Raw genomic sequence first — 27915 nt, 5'->3', positions numbered from 1 at the left:
AAGAGACTGAGTAAACGTCTGTGAACAGAAACACTCAGCAGAAGCCCCTTCCGCTAGGATCTGGCTGTGCCTGGCCCTTTGTTGTGCAGGCACTCCAGTCCCCAGGCTCCTCCTAAAACCTGGGGTGCTGGGATCCTGCCAGGCCCTCCATGGCAGGCTGGCCCATCACAGCACCAGCCTGCTGACACTCACTGAGTATTTGTTAAATGTTGAAAAAAGGGCCAAGGACTGGGCCCAAGTCCGAGTTCTGGCATTCTCAAGTCATCAGGACTTCAGTCTCCCGTCTCTAAAAGGGAGATGACACATGCTCATCCCTTAAGTTCCACCTCATCAGTTGTGACAACATTTGGGAAAGTGTTCGGCAAACTGTAAACCAGCCAGGCGTTCAGAGGGACCACAGATCGAGGCTTCTCCTTGGTGGCTGATTCAGGGCACGTGACAGGACCTGTGTGACCCACCCCATGCCACGTAAGGCCTCCAACTCAGTTTTCCTCAAGCTGCTTTGAAGACAAGCAGCGTCTTCCTCAGGCAGCGGGAACCAGGGACTGAGAGGGGCCCGGCCCCGGTGGAAACTCTGACACACGCACGGACGTTCACCGCATTTCCAGTGACTAAGGGCCACACGAAGCAGTTGGCTGGACCCTTCCTAAAATTCGTCCCGGAGCTGCTCTGACCAGACGGACCCCGCTCCGGCCATCCCCGGCCCCACTGTCCCGCTTCTCTGGGGGTGCGCCCTTCCCGCACCCCGCAGGGGAGGGACCAGCACTCCCCATCAGTACAGGCGACACACAGGCAGCTCAGCGTGTGGGGCCGTTTATTAACGTTTACTTCCCCAAATGACTTTTCCTCACCGGTCAGGGCCTGAAAGAACTGGGGGTGTGGGAGGGGGCACAGACAGAAGCCAAAAGGTGCACGTTGAATGTGCTATGATGGGCTGAAAAGAGGGGGGTCTGAGATTGACAAGCCCTCCCCCATTTCAGATGCTCAGGAAGTCTGGGCCCAAGAAAACACGCTCATTCAGCCAAATCCCTTCAATGCGCTGGAGGAGGATGGGGCATCACCCTGGCTGGGTCTTCCACTGGCTCTCACTCCAGGCATCTTTCAGCCCTGGCTGTTGTACTAGTGGGACCCCTAGCACTGCAGTGGCTTTGGCGCCTTGACCTAAACAAACAGGGGAGGCCTGGCCCAGCTCCATCTGCACAAGCAGAGACAAAGGTGACTGATTAGCAGATCTGATCTGCGGGGCACAGATAATGGGAGATGGGCGGGGCTTGTCAGCATCAGATAATGACTCGAAAATGCAGTGTAAATCTACAACGTGGGTGACTAAAGGCAGGACACGAGGATTCAGTAGGAAAATGCAACTCTGTGAGCTGACCCAATTTCTGAAGAGACTTCCAAGACAGTCTCTGCTCACAGAGTGTTTTAGTCCCCTTGGCCCTAAACCATCATGGAAGCAGAAGAAAGAGGAAGTGGTGGTCTGCCCACCGGGCCCTGGGAACTATCGTGACTGTCCAGATCTCTGTGGTCAGAGGGCGTCCCAGCCACCTCAGACCCTGAGCCCGGGATAAAGTGAGGGAACAGAACGTTGAGCCCCGGGAGGGCTGCCCCCAAGGCCCTTGCCCGCCCACCGGGCTCCACAGGCCGCCTCTTCTACCGCTTCTTCTTGGCCTCCTTCTTGGGTCTCTTGTTTGCAGAAGGAGCAGTGGCCTTGGGCTTCCTCGTCACCTCCGCACTTCGGGGCTCAGATGGTTCTGCCTCCTGTGTGGTGACAGAAAGGAGAGTCCTGCTTAGACAAATCAAGCCTGACACCAGCAAAATGAGATCATGTCTGAGGGGACTTTGCAAACGGAAGCGTGCCGCAGAGACACAAGGGATGGAAACCGTCACTGCCAGGCCCCAGGATCCACATGTTTTGGGACTGTCCCCGGGGAGCAGGTGAAGGATAAGGGAGGAGGCCCGAGGGGAGGAGGCAGCCTTTGGAGTCTCACAGTCCTGGGGGAATCGAGGCTCCCCCAGTTCCAGTCAAGTGACCTCGTGGGCAACGCCCTTCCCCTTTCTAAGTCTTGGCTTACCCACCTGTGATATGGAAACAGTGGTGCACAACTTGGAGGGCTGATGTGAGGAGGCAAAAATGCATGGAAAGCCCCCAGTAAGTGCAAATGCACCCTGCGGCCGGCGGGCCATGGTGGGCAGGGACTGAGCAGAATGCGGGCGGGGAGCCGGCTCTGGGCAGACCTACTGTGGCTTGCTCTCCTGCTGGCCCTGCTACTCTCCTCCGCCCATTCAAGCACAGATGCTGGGGCAGGGAAGGGTGGAAAGCGCGGCCGGGCGGCCACCACACAGAGTTCTGCGGCGCCTGGCAGAGGTGCCCTGTGGGAAAGGGGAGAGGGCAGCCTCAGGGCAGAACTCCAGACCCTCCCTACATCTGGGACAGCCCTGGTTTTTATCTGTCATGTACATTGTGATTTGTTCCCTGTAAGATTTGGTTTAAACAAAGGTTCTGCTGCTGAAAAAAGGTTCAAAACCACAGAGCCAGCCCTGGCCTTCACTGAGCTGATAAAGAAAGTGGACTCTGGGGAAGGGACTCGGCCTGTCACAGCCTCACAGGCTCATGTCACAGGAGACTCTGGAGTGGCCTCAGTCCCGTCGGGTGTCCCCTCCTCCCTGGGTGATAAATCACACTGTGCCACGGCCAGGCAGGATGTTAACAGAGTCCCATCGAGCCCAGAGAGCACGAACCACAGTCCACAGGCCTCGTCCGGCCCACAGGCAGACTTCACTTGGCCTGCAGTGTTTATTTTTAAGAATTTGAGCCAACCGGGAGATTTCCCATTCGATCTGGAGTCCTTGCTTTCCTTGAAAACTTTAAACATCCAGTGACACTGGCCCTGAACCCCCTCATGGAAGAAACGGGCTGAGCAGTGGCTGCCCCTTTATTCAGGTGCCCTGGCCCCCACCCCCGCTGTCCCCAGCACTAATAGTAAGGAAATGTTTTCGGTACTTGTGTTCTTTTATTAAAAATGGGAAAACAAATAGCACACTAAGAATACGAGGAGGGAGCACGCTGTTTCCAGAAAAGTATTTCTTCGTGTTTAATTGGCCAGCTCCGAGCTGCCAGCTTGCCTTACTCTCTGTCCTTCCCTGCTCACCGTCAGCCCCTGGCCCCAGCCTCGAGTCTCCGTCAGACAGAAGAGGCAGGACCATGGCTGTGGCGGGGCGGTCCCTACCTAAGGCCCAGTCCAAAGGTCTGTCAGCTCCCTCTTATCGGCCATCATTGTCTGCTCTCCACCTTGCCTGCCTACCAGCTGAGACACCAGGTGTAAAGGCCCAGCCCAGTCCCAGGCACCCATGGGGGATCTTCCCAAGATAACCAGGGGACCGGCCCCTCCCCTGGCCAGGTCTCTGATTGCGCTCTGGACTTCCCCAGCCTGTCCCCTTGTGCTGATACTGTTTTTGTAACTTGGCAAAAAAAAAAAAGAAAGAAAAGTAAAAAGTTAGCCCATTAGAAAAACAAACAGACAAAACAAAACCTCAGAGGAGCCAGTGTGTCAAATGCACAGGCTGATGGCTGCAGAGCCCAGCAGGAAGGCTACTGTTTAAGGCAAACCCCACAGGGCACAATGCCTTTGCAGACTTTGGGAGCTGGAAACCATCCCCAGAGCAGTACCTGTGCGGCCAGTGGAAACCAGTCAGTCCCTGCATGCCCTGGGCAAACAGCGCCTGATTAGACAAAGCGTTTATGCACAGGGAACTTGCCGAGGCCCACCAGGATCTCCAGGGATGGAGCACCCCTCTGAGCTCAAGCTGGGCGCCTCCTCTGGTTTCAGTGGGGCCAGTTCAGAATCCAGAGATGAGGACGCGCAGCTGTGTCCCCAGTGCTTCCCTTACTTCCCTTACGCCACAGACCTTCTCTCATTCACCTCATCCTTTCTGTCACCTCCCAGACCTCTCTCCTGACCCAGCTGTCTGTTAGATGACTGGAAGTGGCACCTCCCAGGCACCTACAACTCAACTGTCCCAGACAGAGCATGGCCCCATCTCCATCTGGCCTGGCCCTCCTCCCCACCCATGGTCATAGCAACCAGGGTCCTGGCAACCCCACCCTCCCCCTCCTCCCCTCCGTCCAATCAGTCACCAAGTCCTGCTGATTAGACCTCCTCCACCTTGACCTGGCCACTCTCTTGAGCATCAAAGGCCCTACTTCAGTTCCCCCACTGCCAACCAGCCTCCCTGCTCTCTCTATGCCATGCCTTGTGCACCTGCCAAAAGAATTTTTCTAAAATGCAGATCCCCCCACCTTACACCTTCCAGTGGCTTCCATCACCCACAGTCTCATGTCCTGCTTCTGGGATGGCAGCTTAAGGAGACCACCTCTCCAGCCTCCCCTGAGCTCTCCTCCACCCCTCACACTGGGCCAGGCCCCAGGACTTCTGCTGCTCACCCCTAAACAAGAGGAGCACCCTCCTTTCCTTGGCCACCCAGTAAACCTTTCCCCATGGTTTGGCCCAGCCCAAGGGCTGCTACTCACTGTCTAGCCTTCCTCCTCTGCTCCTCTTCCTCCAGCAGGTGCATCCCCTCCTCCACCCCTACGCCCCAGGCACCCAGGAACCTTACAATGCCACTCATTTAGCACTAAGCTACATGTGCTCATGATGGTCTCCCCTACTAGTCCTTGGACAGCTTCAATTGTTCCTGAATGAATGAATGAAATGAAAGAAAACACAAGATCTCCCATAAGCATGGGAACGTCACTGCTGTTCATCATCATGAAGATGTAGCACTTTAGACTAAGCCTCACTTTTCCCGTAAGTAGAGAGGACACAAGCAGATTTCGAACCCAATATTCATATCCTAAAGCATGGCTAGATATAGCCACCAATAAGAATACTAATAATAACAGCCACAACAGCTGCTAGTATTATTTACAACATGCCAGGCCCTGTGTTCTGAGGCCTGGATATATCTTATTTTTGCCTCACAAAGGGCCATAACGAGCCCCATTTGATAGATGAAAGAAGAGACACTCAGAGAGGTTATGTGACCTGCCTAAGGTCTCAGCTGGCGAGCGGCAGGGCCAGGATGAACCTAAACTCTCAGTGGCTGTATGGTATAGCCTCTCCCGGGTTTCCTAGGGACCTCGGCGCTGATGGCAACCAAGAATTAGAGTTAACTGTGACATCTACTTTCTCCCTAGTTAGCAGCGCCTAGAAGCACAGGTGACTGTGGAATGACAATAACAGTTTGTTCCGGATCCTGCCGATGGGTCATTCAGAACCCCCTTGCTTGTGGCAGGAGTCAGGGAAGTGGGTTAGCACTCCTCGAGTCAGGCTTTGCTCCTACAGTTGAGAGCAGCTCTCTGTGGGCGCGTGGACAGAGTCCAGTCACTGAGTCATCTGAGCACATTATCTGTCTCCTCCTCAACCCAGACCTCCTCCTCTCTCCCCCAGCTCAGTTTCTGGCATCGTCACCCACCCAGTTACCCAAGCTAGACACCGCCGAGCCATCTCTGAGTTCTCGCCATTCCCTGTGTGCCTCCACATCCGATCTGTCCCCGTGGCCGGTCCACTCTGCTTTCCATGCGGCTCTCAACTCTGCCCGGTCCCCCTCTGGACACACACTACTGAGCCGGTTCAGAGCCCCCAGTCTCCTGCCTCCCCCTCCCAAGGTTTTCCTCACCACCCACCACACTGCTTTCAGAGCCTATTCTTCTAAGACGACCGTCCTGACCAGTCTGTTTTCTCCTTTAAACATGTTGCTGGTTCCCTCTTGGTATAAGACAGATTCCAAGAGCCTCCAGGTGTCCCTATTTGTATAAATCAGATTCCAAGAACCCCCGAGTGGCCTCGAGAGCCATTCCACTGCAGCCTTGGCCTTGTCCCCGGGCATGCCCTCTCATGCAGCCCACCCTGTCACTTCTGGGCTACTGGCCAGCCAGTATCTCCCAGATGCTCTGTTCTCTTTCATGCTCTGCACAGGTGCTCAGCACCTGTCACCAATCTATCTGTGCCCAGTGCATGCAGCCTCTGTGCCGGGCAGTGCAGGGTGATGAAGAAAAGGATGCACACTACATGATCTGCACCACGTGGGTGCTTCACAAACATCAGCTGCTCAGCCTCCCATCACCCTGATAAGCCCATCTCCGTGAGCCCCATTTTACAGGGAAGGAAACTGAGGCTCACCAAGACATCCCAACTAACCCAGTGGGGCACATCCGCCTTCCCCCCAAGGGACAGGGAAGCAAAGGCAGCGGTTACACACGTGATTCGGATGCTGAGGTCCTAGCCACACAGAGGTGTAGCTCCTAATTCTTAGCTGGTAAGAATGACTCAATAAATGGCTGACTTAATTTCTCTTCAAATGCACGCTGCTGGTACAAGCCAGGCAGACGGCAGACCCTGAACACTACGGCCCCACCTTTCAGTCGCGCTTCCTCTGAAGCAAATTTTCAGTTCCCTCAGCAATCTCACTTTGGGGAGTAAAAGAAACCACCCCCCACTCCCCAGCCACCAGGTGGTTCCTGGGTCTGCGGAGGTGCTCTCTGTGACACAGGCCTCATCAATAATGAAGCAGCTCCACAGCCACTTACAAGGCCAGAAAATTGCTGCTATTCATCAGATTCAAAGAATCGAATATGTGCCACAATGCACCAAATCTCCTCCAGCAGGGAAAGCACACAGAATTTTATGATTTCCACTATACAGCTCAGAGTGTATTTAGTCCAATAAATCAGGACAAAATGTCATTCTACACAGACTGAAACTCTTCTTTCCTCTAAAATGGTCCAGGGAAAGAAGACCACTGTGCTATGCTCAGGTAGCCTCACGCACCTTGCCTCACTTGATCCTCAAGAATGGCGTGGGCTGGGCATGAATGCCCTCCTATTCCAGCTTGGGACACGGGCTCAGGGAGGGGAAGGCGCCCAGTGCTGAAGCTCTGGCTCGTCCTGCTGCACGCTCTTGCCCAAGGCCCTGGGCAGGGTGGGGGCTGGGGGACCTTGCGGGGCTGGGACTAGCACTGGCCTTGAGAGGAGGACAGGACTAGCTGAAACCAAGCGGGGGAGGCCGTCCATGTGGGTTCCACAAGGCGAACGGAGACAGAGTCCAGGATGCGCTTGGCAGGCGAGGAGAACTGTGATTAGAGAGAACAGCCCGGGGAGCTCATTCCAGACACGATTCAGCACTACCGCAGGCCCTGCCCACCGGCTGGTCTGCGGCTCCATGTGTATTCCTCAGTCTCTCCCATGAGCCGGTACACATCTCGAGACCATGTTTAGACCTTTGCCCTGCCCACCGCACAGCAGTCTCTCAAGAACTGCTTGTTAAGCAAAAAACACCCTGCCGCCCAATGCAACTGCAAGCGCCTCCCAAGCTTAAAAAAAAAAAACAGGGCAGAACTGAAAAGTTGGTTCTGCGAGACTGTCTCCTGAGGTGTTGAGAATGGGTGTACACCTGCCCAAGTTAATTATTTACTACGGCAGCCTTCGCTGGCAATCGGGGATCTAGTTTAAAATCAAGACCCCCTGAACATCTAGGTCACTGCCCCGCTGCCCCCGGGAAGGCTCCATCCCTTTCAGGGCTCCAAACACTGCAGGGCTTTCTGGTTGACAGTGAAGTCTATGTGGGCATCACATAGAAAGCCACCACTCCTGTCATCAATTCTGGTGAGCTCTCCTCTGCCGGATCACAGTGCTGGGCATCAGCTGTCTTTGTCTGCCCAGCACCCACTCTCCATCGGGGCCATGCCCTGTCCCATGTGGTTCTGGGGGACTCTGAGTCACTGTGACCACAGGAGTGGCCAGTTTAATGTGGTCTGGCCAGAAATGGACCCAATGCCCCTTCCCACCTATGGGGCAAAGTACAGACATGTGGCCAAGCCAGAGCCAAGCAGAGGCTTTCCATGAGATCTGGAAAGTGAGCATAGGCAGAGAAATGGCTTCTCTTGCTTGTAAATCATGAGCGATAAGGACACAGACTGGGGCTGCTGTATCCTCCTGACACGTGGCAAGGGCCTCAGAATGAACCCAACACTCCTGGAGAGCCAGGAGATGGAGAGACCGAGCCCTGAAGACCTTGCGACCTTCTGAACCCAGGTGTGCCTTGAAATTCCCAGTTCTAAGAGCCAAAACAGTCTCTTTCTAAGGAAACTGATGGAACCCAGTTTCTGAGCTTTCAACAGAAGAGACTGAGGCAATCACGCAAAGACGGCAGGGTGGAAGTGAAGGTTCCTGCCCAGGGGCTGGCATCTGGCTGGGCAGATGTGACATAAACATATGAAGACATGAGAATAGTCAGCATTTAAACTACTAGGAACGACTAATTGCCCGATGAACTAATACTACCTGCTACGTGAGTCACTGCACTAAAAGTCAACACCCGCTTGCTTAGCGTTGACTGGATCAACATTCTGGGCAGAAAAAGATACAAAAGAGGCTTGGGAGGAAGCTCAGGCAGGCTGTGGGGATGGGGTAGAAGGGCTCCCGACCTTTACTTCCTCACTACCTACTCTTTCACTCCTGGAATTTGGCTCCCACCTCATTAAAATTGCTGCTTTCCACTTTGAGAAAAGCAATAGACTATCCTCCCAGAAAATATGCCTAATCATGAAAACATCACATTTTTGCACACAACTGCAGGGAGCTCACAGACTTCTGCAGTCTTTATCTAGGGATGCCCTAGGGATGCCCTAGGGATCTGGGAACTCCCTAGTAAGAATTTAGTTCTCCTGAAACCAAACTTTGAAGAAGAGCAGCCTGAATACAGCATCATTGTCACATTGAGCAGCCTTTCCTCCATCACTCAGCCGTTGTTGCCCAATCTCTGTGCCCTCCTTGAACCACTTGGGGGTTTTCAGGGAGACCACAGTCTCCTAGCCCTCTGCCCACTAGTCTGCCCACCTCCAAGAGAGCTAAAGGAATGGAGACCCCCAGCTTTGTCTGCACAGCACTCCTGTTCCTTTGGGAAATGACCTTCCCCTCCACCCCTAGAGGTCACACCACAGGATGCTCCCCTCCCTCACACTGGCCAGAGCAGTCCCAAGCTGGGTCAGCTACAGTTCCTTCTCTAGGGAATTTGGAACGGGGACCAAGCAGAAAGGCAGCCTCCAGATGCTGCAGCTGAAAGATGTAAACTTTGGGAGCTGTTAGTGGCCATGTTTCATCTTACCCCAGGGACAGTGAGCAGAGGAAGCAGGGCAAGAGAAGTGAGAGACAGGAGATGAACAGAAGGGGAGGCAGAGGGGATGCAGACAGTGAGTGATGGGGCCCCTGGTGCCCACTCCTTCCAGAGGCCCAGTTGCATCCCTGCTCTGGGAGAGCACCCGCATCTTTTCAGTACCTCTACACTGCACAGAAACTACCTCAAGGTTGGCCATGCCCCAAGTTCAGGCCTTCCCTGTATCTTCATTTCCCTTGAAAAGCTTAGCAACTCATTCTTAGGGTTTCAAGAAATAATACTATGTTGGTTAAAATAATTCCCAGGTCTCCCTCCCCAAATTCTCACTGGCTCTTTCTTTCCCATTTGGATGTCATGCTATTATTACAAACTTAACACACGTAGAACTGAACACCTCCTGTCCTCCCCAAATTGGTTTGTGCTTCAGGGAAACGGTCTAAGGACCAGAACAGTGGCTACATAACAGAATCACCTGGGCACTTTAAGAAAACACTGATCCAAGGCTTCAGAGAACAACTGAATCAGAATCTCTATAGGTACAGCCCAGGCCTTTGAAAATTCCCCAGGTGGGTGCAGCCAGATAGAGAAACATGCACCAGCCCAAGGACAGGCAATTCACGCTACCACTCCCCAGTCCCTTGCTCAAGGCAGACATCAATGAATAATTTGTTTACTCTGGAGCCTAGAAGCAGCCCCAGAATCCTTTCCACCATGGCCACCATACAAACAATCAGACTGGGCATGAGAGATGAAACACAGCTGCATCCTGGAATAGACAGAAACAGTACAAGGATCTACCTTCTTATATTTTAGAACCCAGCCTACAGGAAAATGCTTGGATTAAGTGTGACCCAGGCCTCAATCAGGCCCAAACAAATGTTTTTCTCGGGTTTTAGTTTAATGAGGCGTCAATGAGAAAACGTTCTCATTTGGCTTAGGATTCTAGGGACTTTGGTTTTAATTTTATGAATTAGTTCTTGCTCCTACTATGGAAAAGAAAGGGGGTGGGGTGGGAAGCATTTCTATGTGTTCCTTTTTTTCCTCCCTGATTACCCCCAAAAGAGCTTTCAAATAATCTGCTAAGTATTGAAATACTGAAGTCATAAACTAGTTGCAAAAAATCAGCTCACTAGAACAACAGGAAAGACATTCTTTTGCTTTTCAAAGCCTTTCCCATCATCTGGAGCCAAAAATATTATCTTCTGACCCAAAAAGCCACTAATAAACCTTGCTTCTATAGGCTAAGCAAGAGGGGTGATTTTGCCCTAAGTGAAGTGACAGAGAGCAAGATTGTTCTCTGGGTCCACCTCCTCCCACCTCCTTGCCACCTTCCACTTTCAGGGACCTCCCTCCTGCCCTAAGGCTGCCTAGAGTCCCCACAGCTGTCCCCCTCTGCCAGAAGAGCTCCCCAGCCCCAAGTTAAAATCCCTTTCTTTTTCCCTCCCCATCCAAATTCCAAATCCCAGCTTGCTACTAAGCACAACCTCTAAGCACAGTCTTAGCACTCACCCTCTCTTTGTAAGATTGTTTATACACACAGAATACTGTTTTTCCTTTCCATTTATTTAATAGTTCGGGGAGTAAGAAAAGGGGGCATGCAGAGGAAAGCTGGCAGTAGAATCCCTGAATAATTGAGGACCATTTGCTGGCATGGTGCATCAATAAAAAGTTAAATTAATGGTACTATATTTTTTGTTACTGATCCATTGAAAAACTAGCAAACAAAAACAGAAACAAAAACAAAAAAATGTAATACAGTAACCTTCAGTTACAAAGACAATTCACTTGTGTGAGCCTTACTCCTCTAAACTTCAAGATAAATGAAAATGAGATAGTCTGTACCACACTTATATTTTAAAAGATGAGGTTGTTGATACCAAAACCAGACAAAGATATCACAAATAAAGAAAATTACAGGCCTATATCACTGATGAATATAGATGCAAAAATCCTCAACAAAATATTAGCAAACCGAATCCAACAATACATTAAAAGCATCATACACCACGATCAAGTGGGATTTATCCCAGGGATGCAAGGATTTTTCAATATCTGTAAATCAATCAATGTGATAACCCATATTAACAAATTGAAGGAGAAAAACCATATGATCATCTCAATAGATGCAGAGAAAGCTTTTGACAAAATTCAACATCCATATATGACAAAAAACTCTCCAGAAAGTGGGCACAGAGGGAACATAACTCAACCTCATAAAGGCCATATATGACAAACCCACAGCTAATGTCATACTCAATGGTGAAAAGCTGAAAGCATTTCCTCTAAGATCAGGAACAAGACAAGGATGCCCACTCTCGCCACTTTTGTACAACAGTATTCCAACAGTATTGGAAGTCCTAGCCACAGCAATCAGACTAGAAAAAGAAATCAAAGGAATCCACATTGGAAAAGAAGTAAAACTGTCACTGTTTGCAGATGACATGATACTATAGATAGAAAAATCCTAAAGACACCACCAGAAAACTGCTACAGCTCATCAATGAATCTGATAAAGTTGCAGATACAAAATTAATACACAGAAATCTGTTGTATTTCTATACACTAACAATGAACTATCAGAAAGAGAAATTAAGGATTGTTATCCCATTTCCCATCACATCGAAAAGAATAAAGTATCTAAGAATAAACCTACCTAAGGAGGTAAAAGACCTGTACTTGGAAAACTATAAGACACTGATAAAAGAGATGGAAGATGACTGAAACTGATGGAAAGATATCCCATGCTCTTGGATTGGAAGAATTAATATTGTTAAAATGATCATATTACCCAAGGCAATCTACAGAATCAATGAAATCAAACTACCAAGGGCATTTTTCACAGAACTAGAACAAATAATTTTAAAACTTGCATGGCAACACAAAAGACCCCAAATAGCCAAAATAATCTTGAGAAAAAAGAACAGAGCTGGAGGAATCACACTCCCTGACTTCAGACTATACTACAAAATTGCAGTAATCAAAACAGTATGGGGGCTTCCCTGGTGGCCCAGTGGTTGAGAGTCTGCCTGCCAATGCAGGGGACACGGGTTCATGCCCCGGTCTGGGAAGATCCCACATGCCGCGGAGCGGCTAGGCCCGTGAGCCATGGCCGCTGAGCCTGCACGTCTGGAGCCTGTGCTCCACAATGGGAGAGGCCACAACAGTGAGAGGCCCACATACCGCAAAAAAAACCCCAACAAAACACAGTATGGTAATGGCACAAAAAGAGCCACACAGATCAATGGAACAGAACAGACAGCCTAGAAATATACCCACACTCTTACGGTCAATTAATTTACGACAAAAGAGGCAAGAATATATACAGGAGACAAGACAATTTCTTCAATAAATGCTGCTGGGAAAACTGGGCAGCTACATGTAAAAGAATGAAATTAGAGCATTCTCTAACTCCATATACAAAAATAAACTAAAAATGGCTGAAAGACCTAAACGTAACATTGGAAACCGTAAAACTTCTAGAGGAAAACGCAGACAGAACATTCTTTGACATAAATTATAGCAATATTTTTTTACATCTGTCTCCTAAAGCAAAGGAAATAAAAGCAAAAATAAACAAATGAGACCTAATTAAACTTAAAAGCTTTTGCACAGCAAAGGAAACCATCAACAAAATGAAAAGACAACCTACTGAATGGGAGAAAATATTTGCAAATGATATAACCAATAAGGGGTTAATATCCAAAATATATAAACAGCTCATACAACTCAACATCAACAAAATAAAGAACCCGATTAAAAAATGGGCACGTTTTTCCAAAGAGGACATGCAGATGGCTAACAGACACATTAAAAGATGTTCAACATCACTAATCACAGAAATGTAAATCAAAACCGCAATGAAGGGCTTCCCTGGTGGCGCAGTGGTTGAGAGTCCGCCTGCCGATGCAGGGGATACGGGTTTGTGCCCTGGTCCGGGAAGATCACACATGCCGCAGAGCGGCTGGGCCCGTGAGCCATGGCCGCTGAGCCTGCGTGTCCAGAGCCTGTGCTCCGCAACGGGAGAGGCCAAAAACAGTGAGAGGCCCGCGTACCGCAAAAAAAAAAAAAAACTGCAATGAGATATCACCTCACACCTGTCAGAATGGCTATCATCAAAAAGAACACACACACAAAGAAGAAAAAAAAAAGGACACAAATGACAAATGTTGGCAAGGATATGGACAAATGGGAACACTTGTACACTCTTTATGGAAATGTAAATTGGCCACTGTGGAAAACAGTATGGAGGTTTTCTCAAGAAAATGAAAACAGAACTACCATACAACCCAGCAATGCCACTCCTGGGTATACATCCAAAAAAAAACCAACCAAAAAAACATTAATTTGAAAAGATACATGCACCCCAGTATTCAAAGTAATATTATTTACAATTGCCAACATATGGAAGCAACCTAACTGTCCATCAATAGATGAATGGATAACGATGTGGTATATAAAATATATATGATGGAATACTACTCAGCCATGAGAAAGAATGAAATTTTGCCATTCACAACAACATGCACAGACCTGGAGGGTATTTCGCTAAATGAAATACGTCAGACAGAGAAAGACAAATACTATATGATATCACTTATATATGGAATCTAAAAAATAAAACAAACTAGTGAATATAACAGAAAAGAAGCAGACCCACAGATATGGAGAACAAACTAGCAGTTACCAGTAGGAAGAGGGAAGAAGGGAGGGGCAAGTTAGGGGTAGCGGATTAAGAAGTACAAACTATTATGTATAAAATAAATAAGCTACAAGGATATATTGTACAACACAGGGAATATAGCCAATATTTTATAATAACTATAAATGGAGTATAACCTCTAAACACTGTGAATCACTATGTTGTACCCTTGTAACTTATATAATATTGTACATCAACTATATTTCAATAAAAAAGTAATAATAAAAAAATTATAAAAGATGAGGTTGTTGTCCAAAATTAACCTCTAAATGTCTAAACGGCAGGGTTGGCTGGGGGGGGAGGGGGGGAAGCATACTGTGGAGCCCTTTGTCAACCCCCTGCCTTGAAAGACCTTGACCTAAGATGTCACTAAAATCCTCAGAGATCAGTAAAGGGCACCTCTTTTTCTGAAAGTTTGATAAATGGACCTGGGCCTCTATGGCTAGCCTCAAAGGGTTAAGAATACAACAGGAGGTGAGCTGTGGCTCTCCGTAAGGCCACACACCTCTGCCTGTAAAACAAGAACATTCACCACCTCCCTCCCTCGGGACTCTTGGCAGGCTTCATCAGTGGCCAATGACGATAAAAATGTTTGTTATTTATAATGCCCAGCAGCACGCTGCATCTGTGAGGACAGAGCCACAGGGCACAAGGATTACGTCTTTAGAGTGTGATACAATTGTGGGCAGAAAAACTCCAATCATGACCTCCTTCTCAAAACCCCAAAATAAGAAATGCAGATGAACAGAACAATCCAGAGCCCACGTGCCTATCTATGTTCACCAAGGTTTTCCCCACCTTTGCTGGCTGTTCCTCCCTGCTGGTTCCCTGAATGCTGGAGCTCCTCAAGGCTCTCCCCATCTTATTCCGCATTCCCTTTTAAGAGACCTCATCCTCTCTCATGGCTTTAATTACAGCTTATTGACTCTCAAATGTTGATCAACACTCAGCACAGAGCCTCCTCCTGATACAGACCGGCAGATGCAACTACCTACTTGACAGAATCACCTGGACATCTTAAAGGCACCTGTTTAAAACTGAACCCAGCATGCTCCTTCCCCATCCCCACCCCAAGCTTGCCCCTTTGCCAGGGTTCCTCCCAGTTACACCAGCAGGATCTCTGGGCCATAGTCATCTCCAAGATAGGTATCTTTAGAATATACTGTATATCGTTAAGTAAAAAAAGAAACATGTAAAACTGTGTTTAGTAGGATGCTATCTTTTGTGCATCAAAGGGAGAAAATAAATGAATAAATAAATATCAGGCACACATATCCATTTGCATACTTCTTCAAAAAGAAACAAAGGAGGGGGCTTCCCTGGTGGCGCAGTGGTTGGGAGCCTGCCTGCCAATGCAGGGGACACGGGTTCGAGCCCTGGTCTGGGAGGATCCCACATGCCGCGGAGCAACTGGCCCCATGAGCCACAATTACTGAGCCTGTGCGTCTGGAGCCTGTGCTCCTCAACAAGAGAGGCCGCAATAGTGAGAGGCCCGCCCACCATTATAAGGAGTGGCCCCCACTTGCCTCAACTAGAGAAAGCCCTCACACAGAAACGAAGACCCAACACAGCCATAAATAAATAAATAAATAAATAAATAAATAAATAAAAAAGAAACAAAGGAGGGATAAATCAAAATAAAAATGGTTGCCTATCAAGGGAGAAAGGGAAAAGGGTGGAAGATATGAGATTAAAGGAAACCTCTGTGACTCTATCCTGTTATGTAGTTTTAACTTTGGGAAATGTTGTATATAAAAGTTTTATATAATTTTTAAATTAAATCAAAAAGAAAAACCTCTAAAAATTAAAAACAAATTGAGGCAAATTAATGTATGTGATGGTGGGAGTATACTTATGTGAAGAAAAGACTTTACTAAACATAGTACCCTGAATTATGGGACATATTTTGGGGCCCAAAAAGAACCACAAAGAAATCATAAATTTCACTCTGAGTCTTATTGTTAGTAGAGAAAAAAACACATAATTATTTGAAAACTATAATAAGTATGCTGTAGATGTGCAGAATAGAGATTACATTAAAAAAAAAAAAAAGAAAGAAAGAAAAGAAAACGGCTATCCGTAGAAAAGCCAGCTTGCAAGGGTGGTCTTTGGCTGGCATCTGGGAAACTGGATTTTGGGTGGTTCCCACAATTCCCAGAACTGATAAGAATGGTTCACTATGGGACTTCCCCGGCAGTCCAGTGGTTAAGACTTCCCCTTCCAATGCAGGGGGTGTGGGTTCGATCCCTGGTCAGGGAGCTAAGATCCCACATGCCTTGTGGCCAAAAAACCAAAACATAAAACAGAAGCAAAACTGTAACAAATTCAATAAAGACTTTAAAAATGGTCCACATCAAAAAAAAAAAATCTAAAAAAAAAGAATGGCTCACTATGCCTAACCTGTTTGTGGAAACAATATGGTTTATGCTAAATCCTGCTTTCTTGCTGGAAGTCTTGAGTTTTGGTTTGTGCTAGGCAGAGGGTGCTTATGTGACCTGTCCCCAATAAAACCCTAGGCAATGAGTCTCTAATGGGTTTCCTTGGTAGACAATATTTCATACAACTTGATGGGGTTCCCACTGAAAATCAAAGCTTTATTGGTCAAGATTGGAGGTTGCTAGAGCCCAAACTCACTATTCTGAACACTAATAAAGGGAAAGAACCAAGCATTTATCCTGCCTTTTACTACGAACAGCATTTCAGAGAAACCATATAGGGATGAGGAAAAGGTCTTCTTCATTGAAGAATTCCAGCTAATAAAGGCCAAAGGAAATAATGGATCTAAGCAACGATCAGTGGATGCTAAAACCATTTAGGTGAAAGAGTTATAAAATGAAGATTTTATAACAGAGGGATCAGCTATTATCACCTGAACCCAGATATCTTAGAATCTCTGTGTGACAACCAGACACCAAGTGCTGATTGATGACATGGAATAAGAAGTACACAGCACTAGCTATGAGGTGCTCTCACTAAATAACTTGATCTGAATCGAATCAAGCCTCTCAACTGAATTTCTTGTTGACAGGAGATATGCGGAACAAGGGAACATGTCAAATGACACCACAGAGAAGCAATCAGCCAAATCCTGGATGTGGATGTGGCACACGACAATGACCTGCTTTCTCCAGCAAACCAAGGTCGTGAGAAAATTGGGAGTGGGGTGGTGGAAGGAGGGTCCAGAGCTACAGAATACAGAGACCTATAGAACAGGAGCCAAAACAAGAAGAAAGCCAATCTGATCGTGTCACTCTCTTCCTTAAAACCCCTGGGGACCCGCCACTCCTCTGGCTGTTCTCATCGTGTCCTTTCTGTGCTCTGGCCACAGTCACCTGCATTCAGTTCCTAGACCATTCCTTCATTCCTCGGGTCCTTACACATGCAGTTCCCTCTCCTTGGGGGAGGGCGGACAACCCAGCCCCTGCCCCAGTGTAAGATTAGGTCCTCCCCCCTTGTTATACACCCTCACAGTACTCTGTACTTCTCAGGGAAACATGTGTATTTGTTTCATATCTGCCCTTCTCCCAAAGACTAGAAGTTCCTTGAGGGCACACACCACATCTTTCAGCAGAGTCTGACACACAGTAAGTATGTGCTAAATAAAAATCTGCTTAACGCACATGTGAACAAATAAGGTATGAACCATATGGCCCAATGCTACCAGGTGGGAATTTAGGGACACTCTAAATCAATAAAGCCCCGCGTAATCCCTGCTAGCCTTCATTGCTGTGATATCTATTTTCAGTACCTAGAACCCAGTCTGAGGAGCGGAGGCTCACAGGGAAGGACTCACCGCCTCGTGGGACTTGGGAATGGGTACAATGATGGCCAGTACACAGATGAGCTGGAAGATGGCCCCCAGGAAGAGTCCATATCGCAGCAGGTTCTCCAGGAATGTGGGTTCAGGCACCTCGGGAGGGGAGAAGTCCAGGTCGGAGGCCATGGCCCCAGCTGCCTGCTGCCTGAGGTCCCCTCCGATTCACCGCTCTCCAGAGCCAACTTCTAAATGCAAAGAGTTAATGTCATGTTTCTACAACTGACGTTTAAATGGTTTCACTTCCACCAACACACCCACATACATGCAAGAATATATAAAGCAACTGCGATGAAATGTTAACATGGAGAGTCATTGGACCATTCTTTCAACTTTTTTGTATGTTTGAAATTTTTCCAAAAATGAAGTTACAGGAGATAAATAAATAAATGCAAACATTTCAACAAAAATCTCAAATCAACATACATTTGCTGAAGGCCTGCTCTGTTTCAAGTTTTATTTATTTGTTCATTTATACATCCAGTCATTCATTCAACAAATACTTATTGAACACCAAGCACTGAAGAGTAAAACAGACAAATCCCTGCTCTCTTGGGGCAGAGGCGGACAAAGAACACATCCAGATAGGACATGCCATCTAGTGATAACTGTTTTGAAAAAAGCTTCAGAAGGGCATCATTTTACTTTGTATAGGGTGACAGGAAGGGCCTCTCTGAAGAAGAGACAGGAATGAAGTGACAGAGATAGGAAGTATGAGACTGAGCCAGTGGAGAATCTCAGGGAAGCATATTCCAGGCAGAGAGAAAAGCAAGTGTAGAGGCCTCAGGGCAGGGATATGAGTCCAAAATGGTCAGAGGGGCGTACAGGAGGGAGAGTAGAAGGTGAAATCAGAAGAAGTGGCGACTGACCTTGTAGGACCCTAACACTCCTGATTTGATTGAGCAAAATGTAAAGCCACAGAAGGGTTTTGGGCAAAAAAGTGACATAATCTGATTTACACTTTTTTTTTTGGCCACACCACATGGCTTGTGGGATCTTAGTTCCCCGACCAGGGACTGAACCCGGGCCCCTGGCAGTGGAAGCAGAGTCCTAACCACTGGACCACCAGGGAATTCCCTGATTTACATTTTAAACGGGGTGGGGGGGTACAGAGTGGACATAGGGAGACCAGTGAGGGAGCTACTACCAGTAACCCAAATAAGAGATGCTCGGGACACGGACGACAGGGGCAGTGGTAGCAGGTCCGGTCTCAACCCACCTGTCTAGTCTCTCACTTCACCAGAGTCTCCCACTCCTAATACCCTGGTCGAGCTGAAAGACCTGCCTGTAATTCTCCAAGAGCACTGAGCTCTTTCAAATCCTGGGCCTCTACCCAAGTGGCACACTCTGCCAAGAATGCCCTTTCCCATTACGACTGCTTGGCGAAGCCCCTACTCTACCTCCAAGGCTGAGCTCGTGCCCCCGCTCCCCAGCATGTCTTTCTTACTGCCCTCCTCCTACCCTGGTAGGACTGAACTGCTCCCCCTCTACCACAGCACCCACGAGTGGCTTCCTTTGGCCCAGCCCAATGAGAAAGGGGAAAACTTACTTGGGAACCAGGCCCACCTGACTCCAAAGCCCTTTGTGTTTTCAGAGATCTGTGCCACAAGGCAACTTTCCACTAAATCTGAGCTGTCCAGTATGGTGGCCCTGAGCCCCATGTGGCTATGGAGAGTTGAAACACAGCTAGTCCAAACTGAGATGGCTGCTCAGTTAGGTCCACACTCAATTTAGAAGGTAGTATAAACATAAGAATGTATCAATAGGGCTTCCCTGGTGGCACAGTGGTTAAGAAGCCGCCTGACAATGCAAGGGAACGGATTCGAGCCCTGGACCGGGAAGATCCCACATGCCATGGAACAACTAAGCCCGTGTGCCACAACTACTGAGCCTGCACTCTAGAGCCGCATGCCACAACTACTGAAGCCCACACGCCTAGAGCCCATGCTCTGCAAAAAGAGAAGCCACCGCAATGAGAAGCCTGTGCAGTGCAATGAAGAGTAGCCCCTGCTCGCCGCAAATACAGAAAGCCCGTGCATGGCAACAAAGACCCAATGCAGCCAAAAATAAATAAAAATAAAAATAAATTAATTTTTTAAAAAAGAACATATCAATAAAATATCTCATTAACAGTGTTTTATACTAACTGCATGTTGAAATAATATACTGGGTTAAATAAATTATTAATTTCATCTGATGCTGAAAAAGAACTAAGCTGGAGGATTCATTTTCTGATTTCAAAACTTAGTATAAAGCTACAATAATCAAAACAGTGTGATACTGGCATAAGGATCTAGGCCAATGGAACGGAATGAAGAGCCCAGAAGTAAATCCCCACATATATAGTCAACTGATTTCTGAACAAGGGTGCCAAGACCATCCAATGGGGAAGGATAGTCTTGTCAATAAATAGTGCTGGGAAAATTGGATATCCACATGCAAAAGAATGAACTGAACCCTTATCTTACACCGTATACAAAAATTAACTCAAAATGGATCAAAGAACTAAAGAGCTAAAACTATTAAACTTATAGAAGAAAATATAGGAGAAGTCTTCACGACATTGAATTTGGCAATGACTTCTTAGATGTGACACCAAACCACAGGCAACAAAAGAAAAAATAAATTGGACTTCGTCAGAATTAAAAACTTTTGTGCATCAAAGGGCACTATCAAGAGAGTGAAAAGACATACTGGAAAACAGTTTGGCAATTTCTAAAAAAGTTAAACGTAGAATTACCATATGATCCAGCAATTCCACCCCTAGGTATATACCCAACAGAACTGAAAGCATGGACTCATATACTTGTACACCAATGTTCACAGCTACACTATTCACAACAGCCAGAAGATGGAAACAACCAAGAGTCTATCAACAGATGAATGGATAAACAAAATGTGGTATAGACAAAGGACAAAGGACATTCAGCTACTAAAATGAATGAAATTCTGATACATGCTATATGGATGAACCTTGAAAACATGCTAAATGAAATAAGCCTGACAGAAAAGGACAAGTGTTGTATGATCCCACTCATTAGGTACCTAGAATTGGTAAATTCGTAGAGACAGAAACTAGAATATAGGTTACAGGGGATGGAGGAGGGGCAATAGGGAGTCATTGTTTAATGAGTACAGAGTTTCAGTCTGGAATAATGAAAAAGTTCTGGAAACAGTGGTGATGGTTACACACACTGTACACTTAAAAATGGTTAAAATGGTAAATTTTATGTTATGGATATTTTACCACGCACACACACAAATTGTACCTGTTTCTTTTTACTTTCTAAATGTGGCTACTAGAAAGTTTTAAATTACACACACGGCCTGCGTTATATTCCTATGGATGGCTCTGGGTTAAGAGACTATCCTAAAACCTTCCTTCACTTTGGCTCTGCGGCTTCACTGCTTTGCAACATTTTCCCAACATGACAGAGGAGTGACTAAAGGATGACAGAAACAACCTTCCAAGTGAACAGACTGGGGTTTGTGCAAATGCGCATTTGTCTACCTTTCAACCTAGTCACTTAGGAAGGTGATGTGCCCGAGCTGACAAGGTGGCCACTGTTTCCCACCACTTCTGTCTCCTTTGTGAATGGCTTTCAAAGCCTGAGGCTCACTTTTTTTCCCCCCCCAAAATCCTCAAAGCTGGCAGATCTTCATCCTCCCAGGAAGGATGTGATTTCTGGAAGGAACCCAACAGCATCTGGATCCAAGTGTGGTGAATCAGGTGGAGCCTCAAGCCCAGGAATACCATTTTTGGTCAAATACAAGGTTATGACGCTCAGACCCTAGGCAGATTGTTTGCGGTGGCTCAGAAACTGGCCCTGAAGTGAATTCCAAGGCTGTTGCAAGAACAGCTTTACTGGAGGAAACGTACAGCCCAGACAGGACACTATATCCTTACACCATGTGAATAGCAAGGTATAAAAGAGTTCTCTCATTTCTTCACAGTTGCACCTCATAAATACATACTTTTTTAAAATGCCCTTGGCCCTAAACTTTACATTTAAGGCTGTAACAAGCCGAGTGGGCTTATCAATACTTAGATTTATTAGTGTTACTCACAGCAACATTGTTAAGAATATTTGTAGTACAATAAAAACATGGGGCCAACAGTGGGGGGGGGGCACAAACCCTGCTTCTATCAGAAATTAGCTACACTTTGGGCCAATCTCTTGACCTCCTACAGACTTGATGTTCTCAGGAGCCAAACAACAACAATAATATCTATTCAAAGCTATAATGCATTTAGGCTTTTTTTTTTTAATGGCAATTAGGCAATATAACAAGAGCCATAAAAGTGATTATATCCTTTGACTGAATAACTCACTTCCTAGAATCTACAGTAAGGAAACAATTCAAAAGAAGAAAAAGGCTTCAGGTACAAAAAAAGTTCATGGCAGTGCTATTCATAATACTGAAAAGCAGGAAGGAACTAAAGTGTCCAACAATAAAGAAGCAGTTAACCCAATTATGATACATCACGGGATATTCCCTGTTGGCTAAAATGGCAAGTACATATGTGGTGTATCAGGTCAGCAGAAAAATCTTTGCAAAATTATATTAAATGAAAAAAGAAAATAATTACATAAACACTGACTTGCAGCCATGTATAAACTATGATCTCACTGGCTAAAGATCAGAAGAGGCCATAAGAAAATGTAAATAGCTGCTGTTAAAGTGAAGGGCTCATAAGTTTTAATTGTGGGGGGAATATCATTGAAAAAACTGAATACAATCTAAAAGAAAAATCCATGCCTATCTACTCCTGTCACAAGGCTTTTATAGGGTCTAATGAAATGCTGCCCAAGAGAACTTTCTGCAATGATGGAAATGTTCTCCAATATGGTAGCCACCAGCCCCATGTGGCTATTAAGCACTTAAATGAGGCTTAAGGAACTGAATTTTTCATTTTCATTTTACTTTATTTATAAATAGTTGCATGTGGCTAGAAGACTCCCACATTGGACAGCACAGGTACAACCAGAGGGTGGTTGTAATAAAGTTCTGGAAAACATAAAATGCTCTATACATCTTGTGTCTGCTTTAGAACTCCTGTCTAATTTTCTCTGTACCCCTATGCTTTACTTCCCAGTCTGCCTGCCAGGATTTCTGGGTTTTCCTTTCCTGAATACTGAAGTCACAAGAGTCCTACTCATCCTTCAGCTCCCAACAAGGAGGCTCTTATCCCTCAGACTCCTTGACAGGCTTTGCTCCTCCCACCCCACCCCCGACACTGTCACAGCAGTAGCGGTAAGCAAATCATTTGCCAGATGTGCACGGCACTTTACAGTCAGCATCTCATTCATTTCACAACCACTCTGGGAGGTGGGTATTACTAATGAGGATGAGGAAACCAAGGCTTGGGAGAGGTTACATGGCCTACCCTGGGATTACTTGGCTGAGAAGTGGCAAAGTTAGGATTCAAACTGGCTGGTGGGTACGACTGAAACTTAGCTGGTGGTCAATGGTTTTCAAACTGCAGGCTGTGGCCAATTTGTGAGCCATGGAAACCATTAAGGGGGCTGCAGCTGACATTTTTTCCTCTTTAATTTTATTAACCAGTACTTTAATTAATTAAGTAAATGACAATAGAAAATATCATATCAGTAAGGGTGAGTATTGTGTCCTGAAGCTTTTTTTTTTTTTAACTAGTTATATCCATCTACATCCAAGCAAGGATGTTCTGGGTCAAAATTCAAAATGTATTTCTTATTGTTTGAGAAATACTACACAGTCTAATGTTTTTACTTGCTCCACTATAAGCTCCTGGACAGCAGGGACCCAGGGTCCATCTTGAGTTTCTTCCAGGGCCTGACTCAGATATTTGGTAACTGATGAAACCTATGGTTGTTTCCCACCTTTAAAGTAAGAGCAGATGCCCCAACCAACAGCCTCATTTAACAAGGAGGAGGGGGAGCAGAGAGGCACGCTGCTTGCTTAGGCTCTACCAGTGAGTCAGGGCAACGCTGAACATCCCGCTAGGTCTCTAACCCTGTGATGCTCCAGACTTGCTTAAGAGCAAAGGTTTTTACACATGGGGGGAAACTCATACCCTCACCAGAATTTCATAAAAAGTACAGAGCCATTTATTCTCAAACATGGCAAATAATTTCATAAGGTTATCAGACCCCTTGAGGCTCATCTGTGAATGCCAGATACCAGTGGTCTGAAGCATTCATTCACTGGACACATATTTACTGAGCATCATTCTAGGTCCTGCCATGGAGTTTTCATCCAATCGGAGGCACTCAAACACACACATATAGATATGTAATGGCAGCAGTATTATCAGAAATATAAATAGGGAGATAAGGGGTGCTATTTTATATGAGGCAGTCAGGGAAAGGCCTCTCTGAGAAGGTGTCATTTCAGCAGAGGCAAGAAAAAAGTGAAAGAACAAGTCAATTCAATTCCTGTTAGGTACCCCAAGGTGAAGAAACAGCAAAGGATAAGGTCCTGAGGCAGGAATGAACTTTATGACCAAGGAGAAGAGAGTAGAGTGAGCAGCTGTGTAGGATCAGTAGAACGCTGGGTCAAAGGGGAGCCACTGGAAGGTTCTTAGCAAAGAAATGACACGATCTGACTCATTTTTAAATGGTCCCTGTGGCTGCTGTGTTGAGAACAGAATGTAGAGGGGCAAGAGTGGAAATAGGGAAACCAGTTAAGAGGCTACTATATAATAGTCAAAAAGACACACTTGCACCAGGTAGCAGTAGAAGCGGTAAATTCTCAGGTTGTAGATATATTTTGAAGAGAGGGCCAACAAGATTTCTGAGATGAAATCTGAAAGAGAGAAATTAAAAATAAGACCTGAAGGTGAAACTATTCTGTATGATACTGTAATGGTGAATACAAGACATTAAGCATTTGTCAAAACCCATAGAACTGGACTTCCCTGGGGTCCAGTGGTTAAGAATCTGCCTTCCAATGCAGGGGACGCGGGTTCGATCCCTGGTCGGGGAACTAAGATCCCACATGTCGCAGGGCAACTAAGCCTGCGCGCCACAACTAGAGAAGCCTGCGCCCTGCAACTAGAGAAGCCTGTACACCACAACGAACAGCCTGTGTGCTGCAACTAAGACCCAGCAAACTTTACAGCACAAAGGGTAAACTTTAATGTACATGAATTAAAAAAAAAATCATTTAGGTATCCAGGATGGAATGCAGAATGTGACATTCTGAATCTAAATGTATTAGAAATGGATGAAGCGATTTCACTGAAGGGGTAGGGGGAATCAGGTGCTGACCTCAGTAACTTTGGAAATGGATGGAGTTTGTAAGACTAAAGGCAAAAGGAACTGTATATGTCACTGCACTCTAGTTAATAAAGTTGTTTCCCACATGGGATATAGGTTACCAATTCTAAAACAACTATACATGTACACTGGAATTGAACAATTAAGTAAATGGATGGTAGATGGTGGGAGCTAGGTTTGTTACAGTTGGAGTAGAAGGTTACAGTTAAGACAGAGGAGGCTAGAATGATCCATGTGAAATGGAAGAGTGTTGCAGACATCAGTATAAACTCATATTTAGATTAATATAGATACAGAAGGCTACATATTTATATATATAAATGTGTGTGTGTGTGTGTATATATATATATATATGTAGAGAGGGAGAGGAGAAGAAGAGGGAGATTAGTCTACACACATACATCTCTTGCTCTTTTGCTGAGAGAGCCCAGAAACAGGGCATACCAGTAGCAATGAGCACACCTAGCACCCAGATCTTGGTGTCTGATACCATTCTCCAATAAAAGGAACCAGGGCTCCTGGGAGAAATGGTTAACTCTAGGACTGAAGCAGGAAATACACAAGATAAACCTGTAACAGAAAGTAAGAAAGTGTTCAAAAAAACCCAAAACACATTGATCGGGGTATGTCAAAGGGATATAGAAGCCACTTCAAAGAGCTCCCAATCGCCAAAGCCAGAACAATTTGGACAACAAAATAAATTAAGTAGTGCTGGATTATAACCCAAAGTATGAAAAGAAATATCCAAGACTATACTGATATAAATGATTTAATAAATACACAAATTTCCCACGGAGAATTTCAAACAATTTATGTAGATAATCTGTCTTAAAGTATGACGTATAATTCCACACTCCTTAAGCATGGGCTGTGCATAATGACTTCCTTCCAAGAGTACAATATGGAAAAGTGGGGGAAGGGGAGTAACTTTACAGTGGAAGAACTTGACTACCTCAAGCTAGTGATCTGGGTTAACATCAACTGTGGTAACTTATATTGAAAGTATATACCCTTGATGTGATATGATGAGAATGGCACTTTACCTCTGTGGTCTTCCTCCCCCAAACCTATAACTCCAATCTCATCATAAGAAAAACACCAAACAAATCCCAGCTGAGGGTCATTTTACAAGGTATCTGACCAGTAATACTCAAAACTGTCAAGTTTATCTAAACGAGATAAGTCTGAGGAACTATCACAGTCCTAGAAGCCCAAGGAGACACGACTAAATGTAATGTGGGATCCTGGAACAGACAAAGGACATTAGGAGAAAACTGAGCAAATCTGAAGAGCCCATTGACTTTAGTTAATAATAATTTACTGATATCAGTTCATTAATTGTGACAAAAGTATTATACTAATGTAAAATGTTAATAATAGGGAAAACTGTGTGGGAGATATATGGGAACTCACTGCAGCATCTTCACAATAATTTTGTAAATCTAAAATTGTTCTCGGGACTTCCCTGGTGGCACAGAGGTTAAGAATCCGCCTGCCAACGCAGGGAACATAGGTTCGAGCCCTGGTCCAGGAAGATCCCACATGCCGCGGAGCAACTAAGCCCGCGGGCCTAGAGCCCGTGCTCCACAACAAGAGAAGCCACCGCAATGAGATGCCCGCGCACCACAAAGAAGAGTAGCCCCCACTCGCCGCAACTAGAGAAAGCCCACACGTACCCTCAACACAGCCCCCCCCAAAAATAAAAATAAATAAATAATAAATAAAATAGTTCTCAAATAAAAAGTTTATTAGAAAAAACAGTCACTATTTCAAAATAAATAAATAACCCCTGAGACATGTATAGCTGTCCAGACTTAGCAAATAGAAACTAAGTCTTCTCTTAGATTTAAAGAAACAGATTCCAAGGATGTTGGTAGGGGATCACTGGCTTCTAATGAAGTGATTCGAAAATTCTGTCCTGGGGCTTCCCTGGTGGCGCAGTGGTTGAGAGTCCGCCTGCCGATGCAGGGGACACGGGTTCGTGCCCCGGTCCAGGAAGATCCCACATGCCGTGGAGCGGCTGGGCCCGTGAGCCATGGCCGCTGAGCCTGTGCGTCCGGAGCCTGTGCTCCGCAACAGGAGAGGCCACAATAGTAAGAGGCCCGCGTACCACAAAAAAAAAAAAAAAATCTGTCCTGAGAATTCAAAGGAAACAGACTGGGGTACAGAAAATCAGTGTCAGGAATTACTGCCTTACAGCCATGGGCTGTATACCCAGACCCGCCCCATTACAACAAATTCCCCAAAACTGCTCAAAACTGGGTTAGAATTTTGTCCTATGAAAAGATAAGCCATCTCCTAGAGCAGTCAAAACTGGCAGCCAGTAGGCTGAAGCTGGTGGGCAGATGTCCTACAAAATGTAATTATTAAATCCGAATTTGTTGCCACCACTTAAAAGGTGAGGTTTCACATACTCATTTCCCACTTCCCTTAAAAAGAAATAAATCAGCGAACATGCGCCCATTTTACAGAGGAGGAAACTGAGAACCAGAGAGGCAACCAGAGCTCGTCCACGGTTACATAGGGTTAAATAGGGGTACACTCAGGGGTCAAGCCCCAGCCAGACTGACTCCAAGACTCTGGCTCCTCCTAAAGCTCCGTCAGTGGGAAGAAAGGCCAAGTCACAACTGTGAGGAGCACCGGGTTCTGGCCCTGCTCAGAACTAAAGCACTGAGGGACAGCAAGACAGGCTCTCCGCCCCACTGGGACTCAAAACTCCCCTTCCAAGTAACTTCCGAAAGAGCGACCCAGGAAGTTATTTTCGCCGCGCACGGAGTGGCCCCCGGGCCGGCAGAACAGCGCCGCCCGCGGCGCCCGAGCTTAAGCCCCTCTCCGTACCTCAGCATCTGCGACTCTACCCCGCCCTGAAGCCCGGGACCGGCCACGGCGTCACCGTACTCACCTCCAGCGCCGCCGCACCGCGCCCCCGGAAGTGGTTCCTTGCAACCTCGGTCCCGGAAGTGACGC

The 27915-nt window shown here is 46.4% G+C and overlaps 1 protein-coding gene across 8 annotated transcripts; it reads right to left on the bottom strand.

Annotated features, from left to right (window-relative positions):
* Window positions 1–797: 797 nt before the first annotated feature.
* Window positions 798–27915, bottom strand: MANBAL (mannosidase beta like). 8 transcript variants are annotated; one of them, XM_067708077.1, is made up of 4 exons: window positions 27851–27915; window positions 24390–24475; window positions 17666–17874; window positions 798–1761 (listed from the first exon to the last, which is right to left on the bottom strand). In XM_067708077.1, the coding sequence occupies exons 3-4, from the start codon at window positions 17813–17815 to the stop codon at window positions 1654–1656; spliced, it is 258 nt and encodes an 85-aa protein (XP_067564178.1). In that variant the 5' UTR covers window positions 17816–17874; window positions 24390–24475; window positions 27851–27915; the 3' UTR covers window positions 798–1653. The 8 variants fall into 8 exon arrangements, with proteins under 8 accessions (XP_067564178.1, XP_067564179.1, XP_067564181.1 ...); XM_067708078.1 differs by having other exon boundaries at window positions 27787–27869; XM_067708080.1 differs by having other exon boundaries at window positions 17666–17871; window positions 27787–27869.

This window comes from Pseudorca crassidens, chromosome 15, assembly GCF_039906515.1.
Source record: "Pseudorca crassidens isolate mPseCra1 chromosome 15, mPseCra1.hap1, whole genome shotgun sequence".
NCBI classification, from domain to species: domain Eukaryota; kingdom Metazoa; phylum Chordata; class Mammalia; order Artiodactyla; family Delphinidae; genus Pseudorca; species Pseudorca crassidens.
This window is presented reverse-complemented; position numbering and strand designations above follow the sequence as displayed.